Source organism: Oncorhynchus keta, chromosome 4, assembly GCF_023373465.1.
Source record: "Oncorhynchus keta strain PuntledgeMale-10-30-2019 chromosome 4, Oket_V2, whole genome shotgun sequence".
NCBI lineage: Eukaryota > Metazoa > Chordata > Actinopteri > Salmoniformes > Salmonidae > Oncorhynchus > Oncorhynchus keta.
The window spans coordinates 49193891-49213354 of NC_068424.1; the positions used below are offsets into that span (position 1 = coordinate 49193891).

The following is a 19464-nucleotide window of genomic DNA, read 5'->3' on the forward strand; positions in this document are numbered from 1 at the left end:
GGACCCAAATGGGGTCGATATAAAATCCACAATACCACAACATTACAGTGTGTGTTTGTGTGTGTGTGTGTGTGTGTGTGTGTGTGTGTGTGTGTGTGTGTGTGTGTGTGTGTGTGTGTGTGTGTGTGTGTGTGTGTGTGTAGTGTGCGTGTGTGTGCGTGTCTCTCCACAGTCTGTGTTGTGCCGTGGCGTGCTGTTTTATCCGTTTAAAAAAATCTGATTTAACTGCTCGCTTGATTTATTTGATGTGGAAGAGAGTTCCATGTAGTCATGGCTCTATGCAGTTTCCCATAGTCTGTCCTGGACTTAAACACTATGAAGAGACCCCTGGTGGCAATCGTTGATTTCATTGAGCTAATGTAGGGCCTTAAAGACCGTTTCAGTACATTCAGAGACAATTCTCAAGGGGATTTCGCTAAAATCGCTAAGCTTACAGATGATTTGATGGTCAAAAATGATATCCACACCCAGGATGTTACCAGTTTCCGAAACAAATAACTTCCAGCAACGTTTGTGGACTCGCATGTTACATCTACAGTGGGGAAAGCAGCCCCCATCCAGAGCAATTTGATTTAAAGGCATTATGGAACAAGATATTGAATATACAACTTATGGAACTCAACAGTCGATTTCATACGGGATAATGAAGAAGGCCTGCACCAATCAGACTAATTTGGACAAATGACAGCCACCCAGTACCCATGACGGTATTTCTGTGTAACTGTTTTTGTACAACAGCTTAAACGGAAGGTACATGAGGGTTATCCCTATCCATCTCTCATCGAGGCGCTCGACATTTGTCCCGAAGACATTTCCAAACATGAACAGTCTTCTTAGAGCCTTCACCACTCTGCCTATCACCGGCTGCGCTGTAAAACGTCTATCCTACACGGTCAACTATCCAGGCTCACAGGCCACCTGAACAACTTGTCACCCTCATCCTTTGAACGAGAACTGACCGAGTCCTCAGATTATGATGATATCATTTCAACGTTCAACACCAAACTCCGTCACCTTGTGCTGTGAGTCTGACCACAACCCGTAGGCCGATGTTCATTATTCCTTTTTCTTCCACTTGCCTGTATATGGCACTGCTTCATCGTGCCGTACATTGTCGCCTACTGTTATCATTTACATGACATCTGTTTGGTGTTAGAGCGTGTAGGCCTAATATAATGCAAAGAAATCCGATCCGATTGGCCTCGGCATACGTCTGGGCCTCGCTGCAGTCGTTGGAACAGTGCTAGCTCAGACCAGTTGGTGGCACTATATGTCATTGGCACCGGTGGCACCATGGGATACTAGAGCAATAGCTTTTTGATCAGGTGGACTTTGTCTCGGGTAAATGAAAGTTAGATTTAAATTATGCAGATGAACAACGTGAAACCTTGTGAGAAAAAAAACACTGGAAATATTTCCCAATCTTAACATTAGTCAAATTGACCCCATAATTGGCATATCACCTCAATACAATAATCTCAATAATGACTTTGAGAATGATTACCTGCATTCAACCAACCTACAGCACTCGAATAAACATATCTTGCATTGACCTTGTGGTGTTGAGAGATAAACATGGTAATGATGTAACTGATTGCACAGGGTAGCCTAGTGGTTAGAGTGTTGGACTAGTAACCGGAAGGTTGCAAGTTCAAACCCCCGAGCTGACAAGGTACAAATCTGTCTTTCTGCCCCTGAACAGGCAGTTAACCCACTGTTCCTAGGCTGTCATTGTAAATAAGAATTTGTTCTTAACTGACTTGCCTAGTTAAATAAAGGTAATAATAAAATAAAAAAACATGAATGAAGATAGTTACTACATGATAGACTGCTTGCTTTGTTATACAATTGATATTGTGTTTTTCTGTCATCCCATGAACCCCGTTCATTGCTACTCACAGCGATATATATATATATATATGGCTTTTAAAAAAATGTTTAATTTAAGACCTGCCTAAACAAAATGATCAATTTCTTTGTGATGGTGTATTAAATGGATTTATTATGGATTTATTAAGCATTGAGGCATAAGTCACTGTGCTTCTATGGCTATATGCACCACGACACTGTCTATTTAACAAGACAGCTCATAATCCAGTGCTTGAATCACAGTCACACCTATAATAGAACATACATTTTTTGCAAATTTGATCGTGCCTGTGAAACCGTGATTAAAAAAAAGGTATATTTTGAAACAATGCCCTTGTGCTCATTTTTGAGAATAGCTTGGCAACTGTATGTGTATTATAAACCTGATACTCGTCTATTGGATGGCCTGTCTAATAAAAAAAAATGAAACAAAAATACTGCATGGAACTTTGTATGAAGATTTGGAAAAAGTCGCATACATAACATTAAAAAAAATGGTTCTGTTCCCTGCCTCAAATACACATGCTGTTCATCAGTCTCTTCATTCATAATTTGACAACGAATATAGGCTATGAATAATATTGTCACACAGACTATTCTCAATCTAAATCGTGTCTACATCTACACTGAACAAAAATATAAACGCAACATTTCAAAGATTTTACTGAGTTACAGTTCATATAAGGAAATCAGTATATTCAAATAAATTCATTAGGCCCTAATCTATGGATTCCACTGTCTGGGAATACAGATATGCGTACATTGGTCACAGATCAGTAAACAAAAAAGGTAGGTGCATCTGGTGTGACCACCATCTGCCTCATGCTGCGCGACACATGTCCTTCGCAAAGAGTTGATCCGGCTGTTGATTGTGGACTGTGGAATGTTGTCCCACTCCTCTTCAATGGCTGTGCGAAGTTGCTGGATATTGGCGGGAACTGGAACACGCTGTCGTACACGTCGATCCAGAGCATCCCAAACATTTTCAGCTTCAAGGAATTGTGAACACATCCTTAAGACATGGGGCCTTGCATTATCATGCTGAAACATGAGGTGATGGCAGCGGGTGAATGGTGCAACAATGAGCCTCGTCACGGTATCTATGTGCATTCAAATTGCCATCAATAAAATTCTATTGTGTACGTTGTCCGTGGCTTATGCCTGCCCATACCATAACCCCACTGCCACCATGGGCACTCTATTCACAAAGTTGACATCAGCAAACTGCTCGATCACACAGACGATCCCGCAGGGGAAGAAACCAGATGTAGAGGTCCTGGGCTGGCATGGTTACATGTGGTCTGCGGTTGTGAGGCCGGTTGGATGTACTGCCAAATTCTCTAAAACGACGTTGGAGGAGGCTTATGGTAGAGAAATGAACATTCAATTCTCTGGCAACAGCTCTGGTGGACATTCCTTCAGTCAGCATGCCAATTGAACGCTCCCTCAAAACTTGAGACATCTGTGGCACTGTGTTGTCTGACAAAACTGCACATTTTAGAGTGGCCTTTTATTTTCCCCAGCACAAGGTGCACCTGTGTAATGACCATGCTGTTTAATCATCTTCTTGATATGCCACACCTGTCAGGTGGATGGATTATCTTAGAAAATGAGAAATGCTCACTAACAGGGATATAAACAAATTTGTGCCACAAATGTGAGATAAATCAACTTTTTGTGTGCATGGAACATTTCAGGGATCTTTTATTTCAGTTTATGAAACATAGGACCAACACTTTACTTATTGCAGTTGTGATTTTGTTCAGTATATAGGCATATGTGTGCACTGCAATTAGTTCCGCCGATATCCCGGACGGGATCCAGTAGAACAGACGATGCCGAGCCAATTGTGAACTGGGGCGGCAGGTAGCCTAGTGGTTAAGAGCATTGGGCCTGTAACTGAAAGGTTGCGAGATTGAATCCCCGAGCTGACAAGGTACAAATCTGGTGTTCTGCCCCTGAACTAGAAAGGTAAACCCACTGTTCCTAGGCTGTCATTGTAAATAAGAACTTAACTGACTTGCCTAATTAAATAAATGTTCAAGAAAAAAATACAATAAAATGTTTCTAGGCTAAAGCCTATGGTTTATTCTGTTTGTGTTGTGTAGTGTCATGACGTTGGCCTGTTGGTGAGGTTTATGATCCCCATAAATACTCCCCCCTCTCTCTACTATACAGAGTGACTCTTGGAAAGCCCTTTGTTAACATAGAGAGTCTGAAAACATTAAAGGGGTGGGGACCAGAACCATATTTCAGAAATCTAACCAGTTGAAAATATGCGTTGGTACTTAAAGAATAGGATATCAGATCAGTTGTCATCTGAGACATTATTACTGATAATTGGATGACATAAACTGTATCTTGGAAAGTCTACACATTCTAGTTATCAGATTCACATAGATTTGTTGTGCAATCTAAATGTTTAAATATGAAACTATTTGTGAAAATATGAAACTACAGAACTAAGCCAACTTCAGTGTGAGCTTAAAGTATGGCAACTTGGTATGAACTTTGAACTCTTATTCACTAAAGAAGTGATACTTCCTAGCTGTTGAGTGAGCAGCAGCAGCTGTAAACGTGGGCCAAGAAAAGGACGGACAACGTATCTCTTCTACCAAACACACGACTTTACTACAACACATCCTTTCTACCAGATATTATTCAGAGGACAGGAAGATCTCTGTTGGGCAACATGGCCTTCCATCTACGACCAACCTATTGAAGCACAGCTCAGAGTAAATATTCCTTTCATTTTCCTTTTCCAAATGGGCGGTTATTTAGAATGCATACGATTCTGTATTTATGATAGCTTTACAAGGTCCGATCAGAGACCAAGTTCCTTTGTTCCTCAGTCTTCCAGCATTTTCATTCAAAACCCAGTCCCCTTTCTTTGTGTAACCAGCCGTTATATCTGTTCCGTCCGCTAGGGACATTTTCTTTTATGACATAATTAGTAATCAATGTATGACCCATCCTGTGTATGTGTAATTCTGTGTGATTGTTTAGGTATTTAGTAAATAAATAATAAATAATTAAATTGTATTGCTGATTCAACTTGTTAGCCAGGGATCGTGAAGATAACCAAGAATTCTACGACTTCAGGTGAGACTGATTAAGAATGGACCACTATTGGTGTAAAAGATTTCCAGAGTTTATTTGGAAGATAACAGCTCTATAAACATTATTTCGTGGTGCCCCAACCTTCTAGTTAATTACATTTACATAATTAGTTCAATCAAGTAATATTAATTACAGAGAAATTATTTTATAGAATAGCATGTCATATCACTTAATCCGGCATAGCAAAGACACAACAGTAGGCTGTGAGTCCCTTGTGAAATACAAAAGCCATGATGTTAATAAATGACTGCTTGGTCTATGAAATCAGGTGTTAAACGTTTTGTGTGCGATCGAGTAGTGCAGTAGTAAGAGTAAGGTAGCCTATGTTTTTATTGATAATTCAATTATGATTTGAGAGCTTCAATTTCGGCCCACCTACCAACAAGCGTCTGGCTATGCTACTGGATTGGCAGAGATGAGATGGATAAAAAATACATTTCTAAACAATCCTGTTGTCATGACATTGCCCTCTTTGGGTATAGCAAACCCCATCCCCCTCTCCCTGCCTCCCCCTTTCCTCCTTCAACTAGGCTGCTGTGGTCAGAGAGACATCGTAAATTCCTGAGGATCTCCTCATGGACATACAGTATAGAGAGAGTACATTTTCATCGAGAACAAAGGAATTTCTTCCACCTCACAGAACTTGAGGTACGAACAATTTCATGTTCTGGAGAAGGTATAAAAGATCGGTGAAGAATCCAGCTACGAACTGGTCCGCTTGTTACAACTTGGGGAAGCTCATGGGAGACCGTGTGGCCACATTACCATAACGCTGTATATATAATAGCCTCAGATATGAGGTTTACATCTAATTGTTGTATAAGATGAATGAGTGAGTATTATACTGTTTGTAAAATTGTGTAATATGATTTTGGATTGTTTAATGAAGGAAAATACATTTCCCTTTTGATTTGAACTAAATCAGAGGACCGCCCCTGAGCCCAGTTAGGGTCAGGCATCCTGAGACAGCCCCTTTTCTGCAATTCTGAATAAAACCCAACTTTGAGAAATTATCACCAGGCCATGTTTTTTTTTCCATTAGGAGAGGACAAAGGTTGTAGACCATTGCTGAATCTTTTAACCATACCACGTGGTTAAACTCTTAGACTATCGATGCCGACAGAATAAGAACAAGTCTTTGACATTAATTACTAGTCTGCAGCTAGGAATTCAGTATCATTGAACGCGAAGAATGACAACCGTCAAAACATCCATTCAATAACAAATGAATTAATGTCACTCTGAACTATCCCCTCTAACCAAGACAGAGAGAGAGTGAGAGTGAGAGTGAGAGAGAGAGAGAGAGAGAGAGAGAGAGAGAGAGAGAGAGAGGACGAAACTATCCAACAGAAACAAACTTTTCACCAGCGATCAAAACGACACACTGAGCATCAATATATATATATTGATTGCAATTGTTCCCGAATGAGTGAGTGTTCATGTGCAAAGGATTAGCATTTCAATTGTTATAATTATCACTCTCTAGTGAGTTCTTAGTCGACCCCCACTTCCCCTTTTGTCTAACAAGCCGCCATGCCGGTTTAGCCCACTAGGGCACATTCTTCTATCATTTCTTGTAACCATATTTACTGTTTGTTTATGCATTTCTGTGAATTACTTAGTTAGTAATAAATAAATGATTTAGGACAATTGATGTATGGATGACTCATAGTGAAAACTGGGTTTGTGCAGATAACCAACAATTTACGACGTTTGGAATGAGACTAACGTGAGGTTAAGTAAATAATTCATTAATTTGAAGACTAATTGATCAGTTAAAATATCTGAAAAGTTATTTTAGGAAATGATAACTTTGTAATCTGAATATTTTTCCTTGGTGCCCCGACTTCCTAGTTAATTACAGTTACATGATTAATCAGTTGATCGCGTAATACTAATTACAGAGAATCTTTGATAAAAACTATAAGTCTTCAATTTAATGATAGTAAAGACACGACACTGTACTAAAATCAAAATGTACTAAAACTCAATGTGCTCATTGCCATGGTTTTATAGGTTATTGTGTGTGCATAGGCGGAGGCAAACAACCAATTACTAGTGCCTAAGATGAGACAACAAGCCATACATCCTGCTTTAAAAGGGACCAGTCACTTTCAATAACATGTGCAACGTGCGCACGTGCACATCACAGTTCACACACACACACACACACACACACACACACACACACACACACACACACACACACACACACACACACACACACACACACACACACACACACACACACACACACACACACACACACACACACACCCATTACCCTCCTTTTTCATTCATGTGAGCCAGTCAAAGGCCATTTGTCAAACTGTGAGTTATAACATGATTATGCATGATTATTGATGACCACTTGGCTGAGGATTTGAAGGAGTTAGGGGCAGGGATGTTTGTGTCTGTGTGTGCTATTGTTTGTCTCAACTGGGTAATGTATTGTGCCTAAATATGTATCGGAATTTAAATATACGGTGCACAATGACCAACAGCCCATGAAAAACAATTGATTGACAGCTGTCACTCCAGCAAACTGACCTATGAGACTCTTCCGTCGACCCTGAGTCTGAATCCTGTTCATCTCATTCTGGCAGGGCAGACCTGGAGCAGAAAACAAACAAACAAACAAACAAACAAACAAACAAACAAACAAACAAACAAACAAACAAACACACACACACACACACACACACACACACACACACACACACACACACACACACACACACACACACACACACACACACACACACACACACACACACACACACACACACACACACACACACACACACACACACACACAGGACAGGTTCAAATGTGCAAACGTTAGTTTTTCCATCACCAACAAACACCACTCTCTTTCTTTTTTGTTTTTGTCCGTCTTCACCTTTACTCTCTAAAACACTTCCTCCCTTCTCCATCCCTAACTCCATCCTCCCCTCCATCTCTCTCACCGTCAGGTTTCTGGAAGCAGTAGCACCACTCGTTGTTGGACAGTTTCCCGTCCTTGAAGGAGTCGCAGGAGTTGAACAGGGGCTTCATACACAGCTCATACTTATCCAGGTAGATGGCACTGAGCTCTGATTGGTCCAGCAGGAGGTCATAGTTCATGTCCAGCTTGTTGAACATCCAACCCAGAGAGTCCTTACAGATGGGCAGGATACTGGTGTCAAAACCTTGGGGACGGGAGAGAGGGATGTTAGCGGGTGGTGTGTGTGTGCGTGTGGGGGGGGGCGTGTGAGTGTGGAGGGTTAGGGGTGTTGGAAAACGTTTGTATGTGTGTGTGAGTGAGTATGTGTTGTGGTGCCTCGTAGTGTCTCATGTTTGTATTGGAGGGGGTGCTTGTCTGAGGTCTTTTCAGTCTGAAACTTGAGTAAAGTGCTTGGAGACTGAGGGTGAATTTGTTGAAATTTGAGTGTAGAGACATGCTGACTTTAGTTGAGCACAGAGGAGCACTCATCCTCTACAGTCCTCACGAGAATTGAAAAGAGCAATGGAATTTCAAATGGCAGTGCCATTTCAAAACGACAAAATAATACACACACAGATAATGGTGTGACTCACGTCCTGCCGCTGAATCAGCGTTGGCAGAGGTTTTGAGGTCTCGGTTGGCATCGAGGTGGAGAACTCCAAACCAGTCCTTCAGTCTGGATGCTAAGCTATGCAGGTCCCCATCACTGCAGACTGAACACACAGAGACAGAGCCACACACCAGGGTTAGCAGGCAAGAAGGGAAATCATTTTAATAAAACATACTTTATTTTAAAGCCACATCGATGCAACATGACTGTTTGATAAGGTTGGGTGAAATAACGTCAGCACAATGTTGGCTCAACAAATTTTTTATTTTCCTGGTTGGCTTCTCCTTGACCACACAGAGGACCATCAGACTGCACAGAAGCAGCTGAGTTATATTTCCCTTTCTGTTGCTATAGGAACACAAGCTGGTGAGTGAGTGTGAGAGTGGGTGAGTGTGAGAGTGAGAGGGTGAGAGAGAGAGATAGTGTGTGTGATGATGATGGTTACACATTCATTCTGCCAGAGTGAAAGATGGTTACACATTCATTCTGCCAGAGTGAAGGAGGGTTACACATTCATTCTGCCAGAGTGATGGATGGTTACACATTCATCCTGTCAAGAGTGAAGGATGGTTACACATTCATCCTGTCAGAGTGAAGGATGGTTACACATTCATTCTGTCAGAGTGAAGGATGGTTACACATTCATCCTGTCAGAGTGATGGATGGTTACACATTCATCCTGTCAGAGTGAAGGAGGGTTACACATTCATCCTGTCAGAGTGAAGGATGGTTACACATTCATCCTGTCAGAGTGATGGATGGTGACACATTAATTCTGTCAGAGTAAAGGATGGTTACACGTTCATCCTGTCAGAGTGGTGGATGGTTACACATTCATTCTGTCAGACTGAAGGATGGTTACACATTCATTCTGCCAGAGTGATGGAAGGTTACACATTCATCCTGTCAGAGTGATGGATGGTGACACATTCATTCTGTCAGAGTGAAGGATGGTTACACGTTCATCCTGTCAGAGTGGTGGATGGTGACACATTCATTCTGTCAGAGTGAAGGAGGGTTACACATTCATTCTGCCAGAGTGGTGGATGGTTACACATTCATCCTGTCAGAGTGGTGGATGGTGACACATTCATCCTGTCAGAGTGAAGGATGGTGACACATTCATTCTGCCAGAGTGAAGGATGGTTACACGTTCATCCTGCCAGAGTGAAGGATGGTTACACATTCATCCTGTCAGAGTGAAGGATGGTGACACATTCATTCTGCCAGAGTGAAGGATGGTTACACGTTCATCCTGCCAGAGTGAAGGATGGTTACACGTTCATCCTGTCAGAGTGGTGGATGGTTACACATTCATTCTGCCAGAGTGAAGGATGGTTACACATTCATTCTGCCAGAGTGAAAGATGGTTACACATTCATTCTGCCAGAGTGAAGGAGGGTTACACATTCATTCTGCCAGAGTGATGGATGGTTACACATTCATCCTGTCAAGAGTGAAGGATGGTTACACATTCATCCCGTCAGAGTGAAGGATGGTTACACATTCATTCTGTCAGAGTGAAGGATGGTTACACATTCATCCTGTCAGAGTGATGGATGGTTACACATTCATCCTGTCAGAGTGAAAGAGGGTTACACATTCATCCTGTCAGAGTGAAGGATGGTTACACATTCATCCTGTCAGAGTGATGGATGGTTACACATTCATCCTGTCAGAGTGGAGGGTTACACATTAATTCTGTCAGAGTGAAGGATGGTTACACGTGCATCCTGTCAGAGTGGTGGATGGTTACACATTCATTCTGTCAGACTGAAGGATGGTTACACATTCATTCTGCCAGAGTGAAGGATGGTTACACGTTTATCCTGTCAGAGTGGTGGATGGTTACACATTCATTCTGTCAAACTGAAGGATGGTTACACATTCATTCTGTCAGAGTGAAGGATGGTTACACATTCATCCTGTCAGAGTGATGGATGGTTACACATTCATCCTGTCAGAGTGAAGGAGGGTTACACATTCATCCTGTCAGATTGAAGGATGGTTACACATTCATCCTGTCAGAGTGATGGATGGTTACACATTCATCCTGTCAGAGTGGTGGATGGTTACACATTCATTCTGTCAGACTGAAGGATGGTTACACATTCATTCTGCCAGAGTGATGGAAGGTTACACATTCATCCTGTCAAGAGTAAAGGATGGTTACACATTCATTCTCTCAGAGTGATGGATGGTTACACATTCATCCTGTCAGAGTGAAGGATGGTTGCACATTCATTCTGCCAGAGTGATGGAAGGTTATACATTAATTCTGCCAGAGTGAAGGATGGTTACGCATTCATCCTGTCAGAGTGAAGGATGGTTACGCATTCATCCTGTCAGAGTGAAGGATGGTTACACTTTCATCCTGTCAGAGTGAAGGATGGTTACACATTCATCCTGTCAGAGTGAAGGATGGTTACACATTCATCCTGTCAGAGTGAAGGATGGTTACACGTTCATCCTGTCAGAGTGAAGGATGGTTACACATTCATCCTGTCAGAGTGAAGGATGGTTACACATTCATCCTGTCAGAGTGAAGGATGGTTACACATTCATTCTGCCAGAGTGATGGATGGTTACACATTCATCCTGTCAAGAGTAAAGGATGGTTACACATTCATTCTGTCAGACTGAAGGATGGTTACACATTCATTCTGCCAGAGTGATGGAAGGTTACACATTAATTCTGCCAGAGTGAAGGATGGTTACACATTCATCCTGTCAGAGTGAAGGATGGTTACGCATTCATCCTGTCAGAGTGAAGGATGGTTACGCATTCATCCTGTCAAGAGTAAAGGATGGTTACGCATTCATCCTGTCAGAGTGAAGGATGGTTACGCATTCATCCTGTCAAGAGTAAAGGATGGTTACACATTCATCCTGTCAGAGTGAAGGATGGTTACGCATTCATCCTGTCAGAGTGAAGGATGGTTACACATTCATCCTGTCAAGAGTAAAGGATGGTTACACATTCATCCTGTCAGAGTAAAGGATGGTTACACATTCATCCCGTCAAGAGTAAAGGATGGTTACACATTCATCCTGTCAGAGTGAAGGATGGTTACGCATTCATCCTGTCAGAGTGAAGGATGGTTACACATTCATCCTGTCAGAGTGAAGGATGGTTACACATTCATCCTGTCAGAGTGAAGGATGGTTACACATTCATCCTGTCAGAGTGAAGGATGGTTACACATTCATCCTGTCAAGAGTAAAGGATGGTTACACATTCATCCTGTCAGAGTGAAGGATGGTTACACATGCATTCTGCCAGAGTGATGGAAGGTTACACATTCATCCTGTCAATAGTAAAGGATGGTAACACATTCATCCTGTCAAGAGTAAAGGATGGTTACACATTCATCCTGTCAGAGTGATGGAAGGTTACACATTCATTCTGCCAGAGTGAAGGATGGTTACACATTAATCCTGTCAAGAGTGAAGGATGGTTACACATTCATCCTGTCAGAGTGAAGGATGGTTACACATTCATTCTGTCAGAGTGAAAGATGGTTACACATTCATCCTGTCAGAGTGATGGATGGTTACACATTCATCCTGTCAGAGTGAAGGAGGGTTACACATTCATCCTGTCAGATTGAAGGATGGTTACACATTCATCCTGTCAGAGTGATGGATGGTTACACATTCATCCTGTCAGAGTGGTGGATGGTTACACATTCATTCTGTCAGACTGAAGGATGGTTACACATTCATTCTGCCAGAGTGATGGAAGGTTACACATTCATCCTGTCAAGAGTAAAGGATGGTTACACATTCATTCTCTCAGAGTGATGGATGGTTACACATTCATCCTGTCAGAGTGAAGAATGGTTACACATTCATTCTGTCAGAGTGAAAGATGGTTACACATTCATTCTGCCAGAGTGATGGAAGGTTATACATTAATTCTGCCAGAGTGAAGGATGGTTACGCATTCATCCTGTCAGAGTGAAGGATGGTTACGCATTCATCCTGTCAGAGTGAAGGATGGTTACGCATTCATCCTGTCAGAGTGAAGGATGGTTACACATTCATCCTGTCAGAGTGAAGGATGGTTACACATTCATCCTGTCAGAGTGAAGGATGGTTACACATTCATCCTGTCAAGAGTAAAGGATGGTTACACATTCATCCTGTCAGAGTAAAGGATGGTTACACATTCATCCTGTCAAGAGTAAAGGATGGTTACACATTCATCCTGTCAGAGTGATGGAAGGTTACACATTCATTCTGCCAGAGTGAAGGATGGTTACACATTCATCCTGTCAAGAGTAAAGGATGGTTACACATTCATCCTGTCAGAGTGAAGGATGGTTACACATTCATCCTGTCAGAGTGAAGGATGGTTACACATTCATCCTGTCAAGAGTAAAGGATGGTTACACATTCATCCTGTCAGAGTGAAGGATGGTTACACATTCATCCTGTCAGAGTGATGGAAGGTTACACATTCATCCTGTCAATAGTAAAGGATGGTAACACATTCATCCTGTCAAGAGTAAAGGATGGTTACACATTCATCCTGTCAGAGTGATGGAAGGTTACACATTCATTCTGCCAGAGTGAAGGATGGTTACACATTCATCCTGTCAAGAGTAAAGGATGGTTACACATTCATTCGGTCAGAGTGAAGGATGGTTACACATTCATTCTGTCAGAGTGAAAGATGGTTACACATTCATCCTGTCAGAGTGATGGATGGTTACACATTCATCCTGTCAGAGTGAAGGAGGGTTACACATTCATCCTGTCAGATTGAAGGATGGTTACACATTCATCCTGTCAGAGTGATGGATGGTTACACATTCATCCTGTCAGAGTGGTGGATGGTTACACATTCATTCTGTCAGACTGAAGGATGGTTACACATTCATTCTGCCAGAGTGATGGAAGGTTACACATTCATCCTGTCAAGAGTAAAGGATGGTTACACATTCATTCTCTCAGAGTGATGGATGGTTACACATTCATCCTGTCAGAGTGAAGAATGGTTACACATTCATTCTGTCAGAGTGAAGAATGGTTACACATTCATTCTGTCAGAGTGATGGAAGGTTATACATTAATTCTGCCAGAGTGAAGGATGGTTACGCATTCATCCTGTCAGAGTGAAGGATGGTTACGCATTCATCCTGTCAGAGTGAAGGATGGTTACGCATTCATCCTGTCAGAGTGAAGGATGGTTACGCATTCATCCTGTCAGAGTGAAGGATGGTTACGCATTCATCCTGTCAGAGTGAAGGATGGTTACACTTTCATCCTGTCAGAGTGAAGAATGGTTACACATTCATCCTGTCAGAGTGAAGGATGGTTACACATTCATCCTGTCAGAGTAAAGGATGGTTACACATTCATCCCGTCAAGAGTAAAGGATGGTTACACATTCATCCTGTCAGAGTGAAGGATGGTTACGCATTCATCCTGTCAGAGTGAAGGATGGTTACACATTCATCCTGTCAGAGTGAAGGATGGTTACACATTCATCCTGTCAGAGTGAAGGATGGTTACACATTCATCCTGTCAAGAGTAAAGGATGGTTACACATTCATCCTGTCAGAGTGAAGGATGGTTACACATGCATTCTGCCAGAGTGATGGAAGGTTACACATTCATCCTGTCAATAGTAAAGGATGGTAACACATTCATCCTGTCAAGAGTAAAGGATGGTTACACATTCATCCTGTCAGAGTGATGGAAGGTTACACATTCATTCTGCCAGAGTGAAGGATGGTTACACATTAATCCTGTCAAGAGTGAAGGATGGTTACACATTCATCCTGTCAGAGTGAAGGATGGTTACACATTCATTCTGTCAGAGTGAAAGATGGTTACACATTCATCCTGTCAGAGTGATGGATGGTTACACATTCATCCTGTCAGAGTGAAGGAGGGTTACACATTCATCCTGTCAGATTGAAGGATGGTTACACATTCATCCTGTCAGAGTGATGGATGGTTACACATTCATCCTGTCAGAGTGGTGGATGGTTACACATTCATTCTGTCAGACTGAAGGATGGTTACACATTCATTCTGCCAGAGTGATGGAAGGTTACACATTCATCCTGTCAAGAGTAAAGGATGGTTACACATTCATTCTCTCAGAGTGATGGATGGTTACACATTCATCCTGTCAGAGTGAAGAATGGTTACACATTCATTCTGTCAGAGTGAAAGATGGTTACACATTCATTCTGCCAGAGTGATGGAAGGTTATACATTAATTCTGCCAGAGTGAAGGATGGTTACGCATTCATCCTGTCAGAGTGAAGGATGGTTACGCATTCATCCTGTCAGAGTGAAGGATGGTTACACATTCATCCTGTCAGAGTGAAGGATGGTTACACATTCATCCTGTCAGAGTGAAGGATGGTTACACATTCATCCTGTCAGAGTGAAGGATGGTTACACATTCATCCTGTCAGAGTGAAGGATGGTTACACGTTCATCCTGTCAGAGTGAAGGATGGTTACACATTCATCCTGTCAGAGTGAAGGATGGTTACACATTCATCCTGTCAGAGTGAAGGATGGTTACACATTCATTCTGCCAGAGTGATGGATGGTTACACATTCATCCTGTCAGAGTGAAGGATGGTTACACATGCATTCTGCCAGAGTGAAAGATGGTTACACATTCATTCTGCCAGAGTGATGGAAGGTTACACATTCATCCTGTCAAGAGTAAAGGATGGTTACACATTCATCCTGTCAAGAGTAAAGGATGGTTACAAATGACATGTACGTACACACACACACACACACACACACACACACACACACACACACACACACACACACACACACACACACACACACACACACACACACACACACACACACACACACACACACACCACCTGGAAGTCTCTCTAACTATCCAGAGGGATAGCACAGGGAAAGATGCTACAATAGTCACACAGCAGTGTTTCTCCCCTCTATGTCTCTTTAAATGGCCATAAATCCACTGCACCAGGATACAGTGGGAATTCCAACACTATAAGTGTATAGAGCTGTTTACTAACTGTAAATGCTGCCTGAGATCCGTGATTTCAAACCCTTGTTTCCTCTCCCATCCTATCTGACACTGTCAATACAGAGCTGTCTATTTGACTGCTGTGGAAAACCACTCTCTCATCCGCAGCCTGGCCACTGACAAGGTCTCCCAGCCAATTAGCAACAACTGACTCACTTTCGATCAGGATCTGTGTGTTTGTGCGTGCATGCGTGCGCGTGCGCCCGCCTGCGTGTGTGTGTCTGTGTCAGCATGATTGACATGGCTTCTAAGATGAGAACTAATTGACAGTTTCATAATAAAATTTGGTTAAATTCCTCACCTCATAACGAGCAAGCCAATCAAAAGCCATCATCCTTGGCATGTCAAAAAGTCAGATGGAGAACATTCCAGAATGCTGAAAACCATGAACATTCCGGCAGCCTTCTCAAACCATGCCTCTCTTTCCTGGCTACATCTAAACAGACAGACACATCACCCGACACATACGGAGCTTAGCTCAAGACAGGGACAAACAAGTAAGGGATATACTCACTTCTTCCTAGGTTCTGGCCTTTCTAGGGAGTTTTTCCTAGCCACCGTGCTTCCACACTTGCATTGCTTGCTGTTTGGGGGTTTTAGGCTGGGTATATGTACAGCACTTTGAGATATCAGCTGATGTAAGAAGGGCTTTAAAAATAAACTTGATTTGATTTGATAGACGTAGACATTCTGTGCATTGCCTTGGAAATAATGGACGATGCAGCAGGGCGAAGGCGGAGTTGAGTCCCATTGCAGAGTTAATTTATCCAAGGTAATGTACAGAATGGAGGTGTGTATCCCGCTTATACCACAGTTACCATATACCATACTAAAGAACACATTTACAATTTCTCATCTTTGGGTTGCTAGAGACGCGACCCAGTCGTTCGTTTCATTAGTTATATATATCTTGAGACGAGACCCAGTCGTTCGTTTCATTAGTTATATATATCTTGAGACGAGACCCAGTCGTTCGTTTCATTAGTTATATATATCTTGAGACGAGACCCAGTCGTTCGTTTCATTAGTTATATATATCTTGAGACGAGACCCAGTCGTTCGTTTCATTAGTTATATATATCTTGAGACGAGACCCAGTCGTTTGTTTTATTTGTTGTTAATCTAGAGACCCAGTTGTTTGTTTCATTAGTTATATACAGTGCCTTGCGAAAGTATTCAGCCTCCTTGAACTTTGCGACCTTTTGCCACATTTCAGGCTTCAAACATAAAGATATAAAACTGTATTTTTTTGTGAAGAATCAACAACAAGTGGGACACAATCATGAAGTGGAACGACATTTATTGGATATTAGGTCTATATCTAGAGACCCAGTCGATGGTTTCATTAGGTCTATATCTAGAGACTCAGTCGTTTGTTTCATTAGGTCTATATCTAGAGACAGACAGTGTGGTGAAGGTGGCGCAGCAGCGCCTTTTCAATCTCAGGAGGCTGAAGAAATTTGGCTTGTCACCAAAAACACTTACAAACTTTTACAGATGCACAATCGAGAGCATCCTGTCGGGCTGTATCACTGCCTGGTACGGCCATAACCGCAAGGCTCTCCAGAGGGTAGTGAGGTCTGCACAAAGCATCACCGACTACCTACCCTCCAGGACACCTACACCAACCGATGTCACAGGAATATATATCTAGAACCGATGTCACAGGAAGGCCAAAAAGATCATCAAGGACAACAACCACTGCCTGTTCACCCCACTATCATCCAGAAGGCGAGGTCAGTACAGGTGCATCAATGCGAGAGACCGAGAGACTGAAAAACAGCTTCTATCTCAAAGCCATCAGACTGTTAACCAGCCATCACTAACATTGAGTAGCTGCTGCCAACATACTGACTCAACTCTAGCCACTTTAATAATGGACAAATTGATGTAATAAAAGTATCACTAGCCACTTTAAACAATGCCACCAATGTTTACATACCCTACATTACTCATCTCATATGTATATACTGTACTCCATACCATCTACTGCATCTTGCCTATGCTGTTCGGCCATCACTCATTCATATATTTTTATGTACATATTCTGATTAATTCCTCAACACTTGTGTGTGTATAAGGTAGTTGTTGTGAAATTGTTAGGTTAGATTACTTGTTAGATATTACTGCATTGTCGGAACTAGAAGCACAAGCATTTCGCTACACTCGCATTAACATCTGCTAACCATGTGTATGTGACAAATAACATTTGATTTGATATAACATTTGATTTGATTTGATTTAGAGACAGTCATTCGTTTCATTAGTTATATATCTAGAGTCGCAACCCAGTCATTTGTTTCATTAGTTATATATCTAGAGACGCGACCCGGTCCTTTGTTTCATCAGTTATATATATCTAGAGACGCGACCCGGTCCTTTGTTTCATTAGTTATATATCTAGAGACGCGACCCGGTCCTTTGTTTCATAAGTTATATATCTAGAGACGCGACCCGGTCCTTTGTTTCATTAGTTATATATCTAGAGACGCGACCCAGTCATTCGTTTCATTAGTTATATATATCTAGAGACGCGACCCGGTCCTTTGTTTCATTAGTTATATATATCTAGAGACGCGACCCAGTCATTTGTTTCATTAGTTATATCTGTAGAGACAAGACCCAGTCCTTTGTTTCATTAGTTATATATATCTAGAGACGCGACCCGGTCCTTTGTTTCATTAGTTCTATATCCCTAGAGACGCGACCCGGTCCTTTGTTTCATTAGTTATATATATCTAGAGACGCGACCCGGTCCTTTGTTTCATTAGTTATATATATCTAGAGACGCGACCCGGTCCTTTGTTTCATTAGTTCTATATCTCTAGAGACGCGACCCGGTCCTTTGTTTCATTAGTTCTATATCTCTAGAGACGCGACCCGGTCCTTTGTTTAATTAGTTATATATATCTAGAGACGCGCCCGGTCCTTTGTTTCATTAGTTATATATATCTAGAGACGCGACCCAGTCATTCGTTTCATTAGTATTATCTCTAGAGACAGGACCCAGTCATTTTGTTCGATTAGCGCTATATCTAGAAACGTGACAAAGTCGCTAGTTCGATCACTATGCAGGCTGGCAACATTCTTCTCTCGCCATGTAGCCTAGCTCATCGCTTGATCTCACTTGGGCATCTGCAACATGATAACACCACCCAGTTGTTCGTTATATACAGTATATTCCATTGCCATGCTCGCTGGCACGGTTCTCATCCCTTGCATGTTAGCTAGCCAAATAGCTGCAGCTAACACATTCACAACCTCTGCAGCCAGAATAACAGCAAGGTAGCTGCATTGGGGTTTGTTTAAGCTGTTTTCTATTGACATTCATTTGGATACATCCATAACGAGCTGATGACGCTCGATTGTGCCTGGCATAGCTAGAAAAGCTAGCTTTCTCGCCAGGACATTCGACGCGGTTCATTGCGAGGAGATCACACTGCATATCAAACAGTTTGTGTTGCTAGCGAGTCTGCAAATAGGCTAGCTAGCTAGCTGACAACATGTTTCCTGTGTTTACAAGGTTTCCAATTTCGGTTCGTGTGGTTGTTGGTTAAAAGTTCCGTCACTTTGTAGCAAGTACGGTCTGCATGTATAGGCACATATTGCATCCTGATTGCAAGGTGTCCCGATATCTTTTCCAATTGTCCTGTTATCTGGTTTTAATGCCCATTCTAGAATGCTCTTCTATCCAATCAGAAACGAGTATTCAACAATACTGTGGTATAACTGGTGATAAGACATTACATGATGTACTAGTCAAAAGGAGAGTCTGTTCAGCTATGAATTGTGATGGGCACACACGTCGACACAACATCCACTAAGGGTGTAT

The 19464-nt window shown here is 42.0% G+C and overlaps 1 protein-coding gene across 2 annotated transcripts in view; it reads right to left on the reverse strand.

Moving 5' to 3' along the window:
• LOC118362033 (testican-1-like) overlaps nt 1-19464 on the reverse strand; it is a 304120-nt gene that overhangs the window by 13009 nt on the left and 271647 nt on the right. For both annotated transcript variants that reach the window (XM_052508657.1, XM_052508652.1), the window contains exons 8-10: nt 8569-8688; nt 7959-8180; nt 7540-7602 (exon numbers count right to left, since the gene is read on the reverse strand). In XM_052508657.1, coding sequence (XP_052364617.1) covers nt 7540-7602; nt 7959-8180; nt 8569-8688 — 405 coding nt within the window. The remainder of the gene's footprint in view (nt 1-7539; nt 7603-7958; nt 8181-8568; nt 8689-19464) is intronic.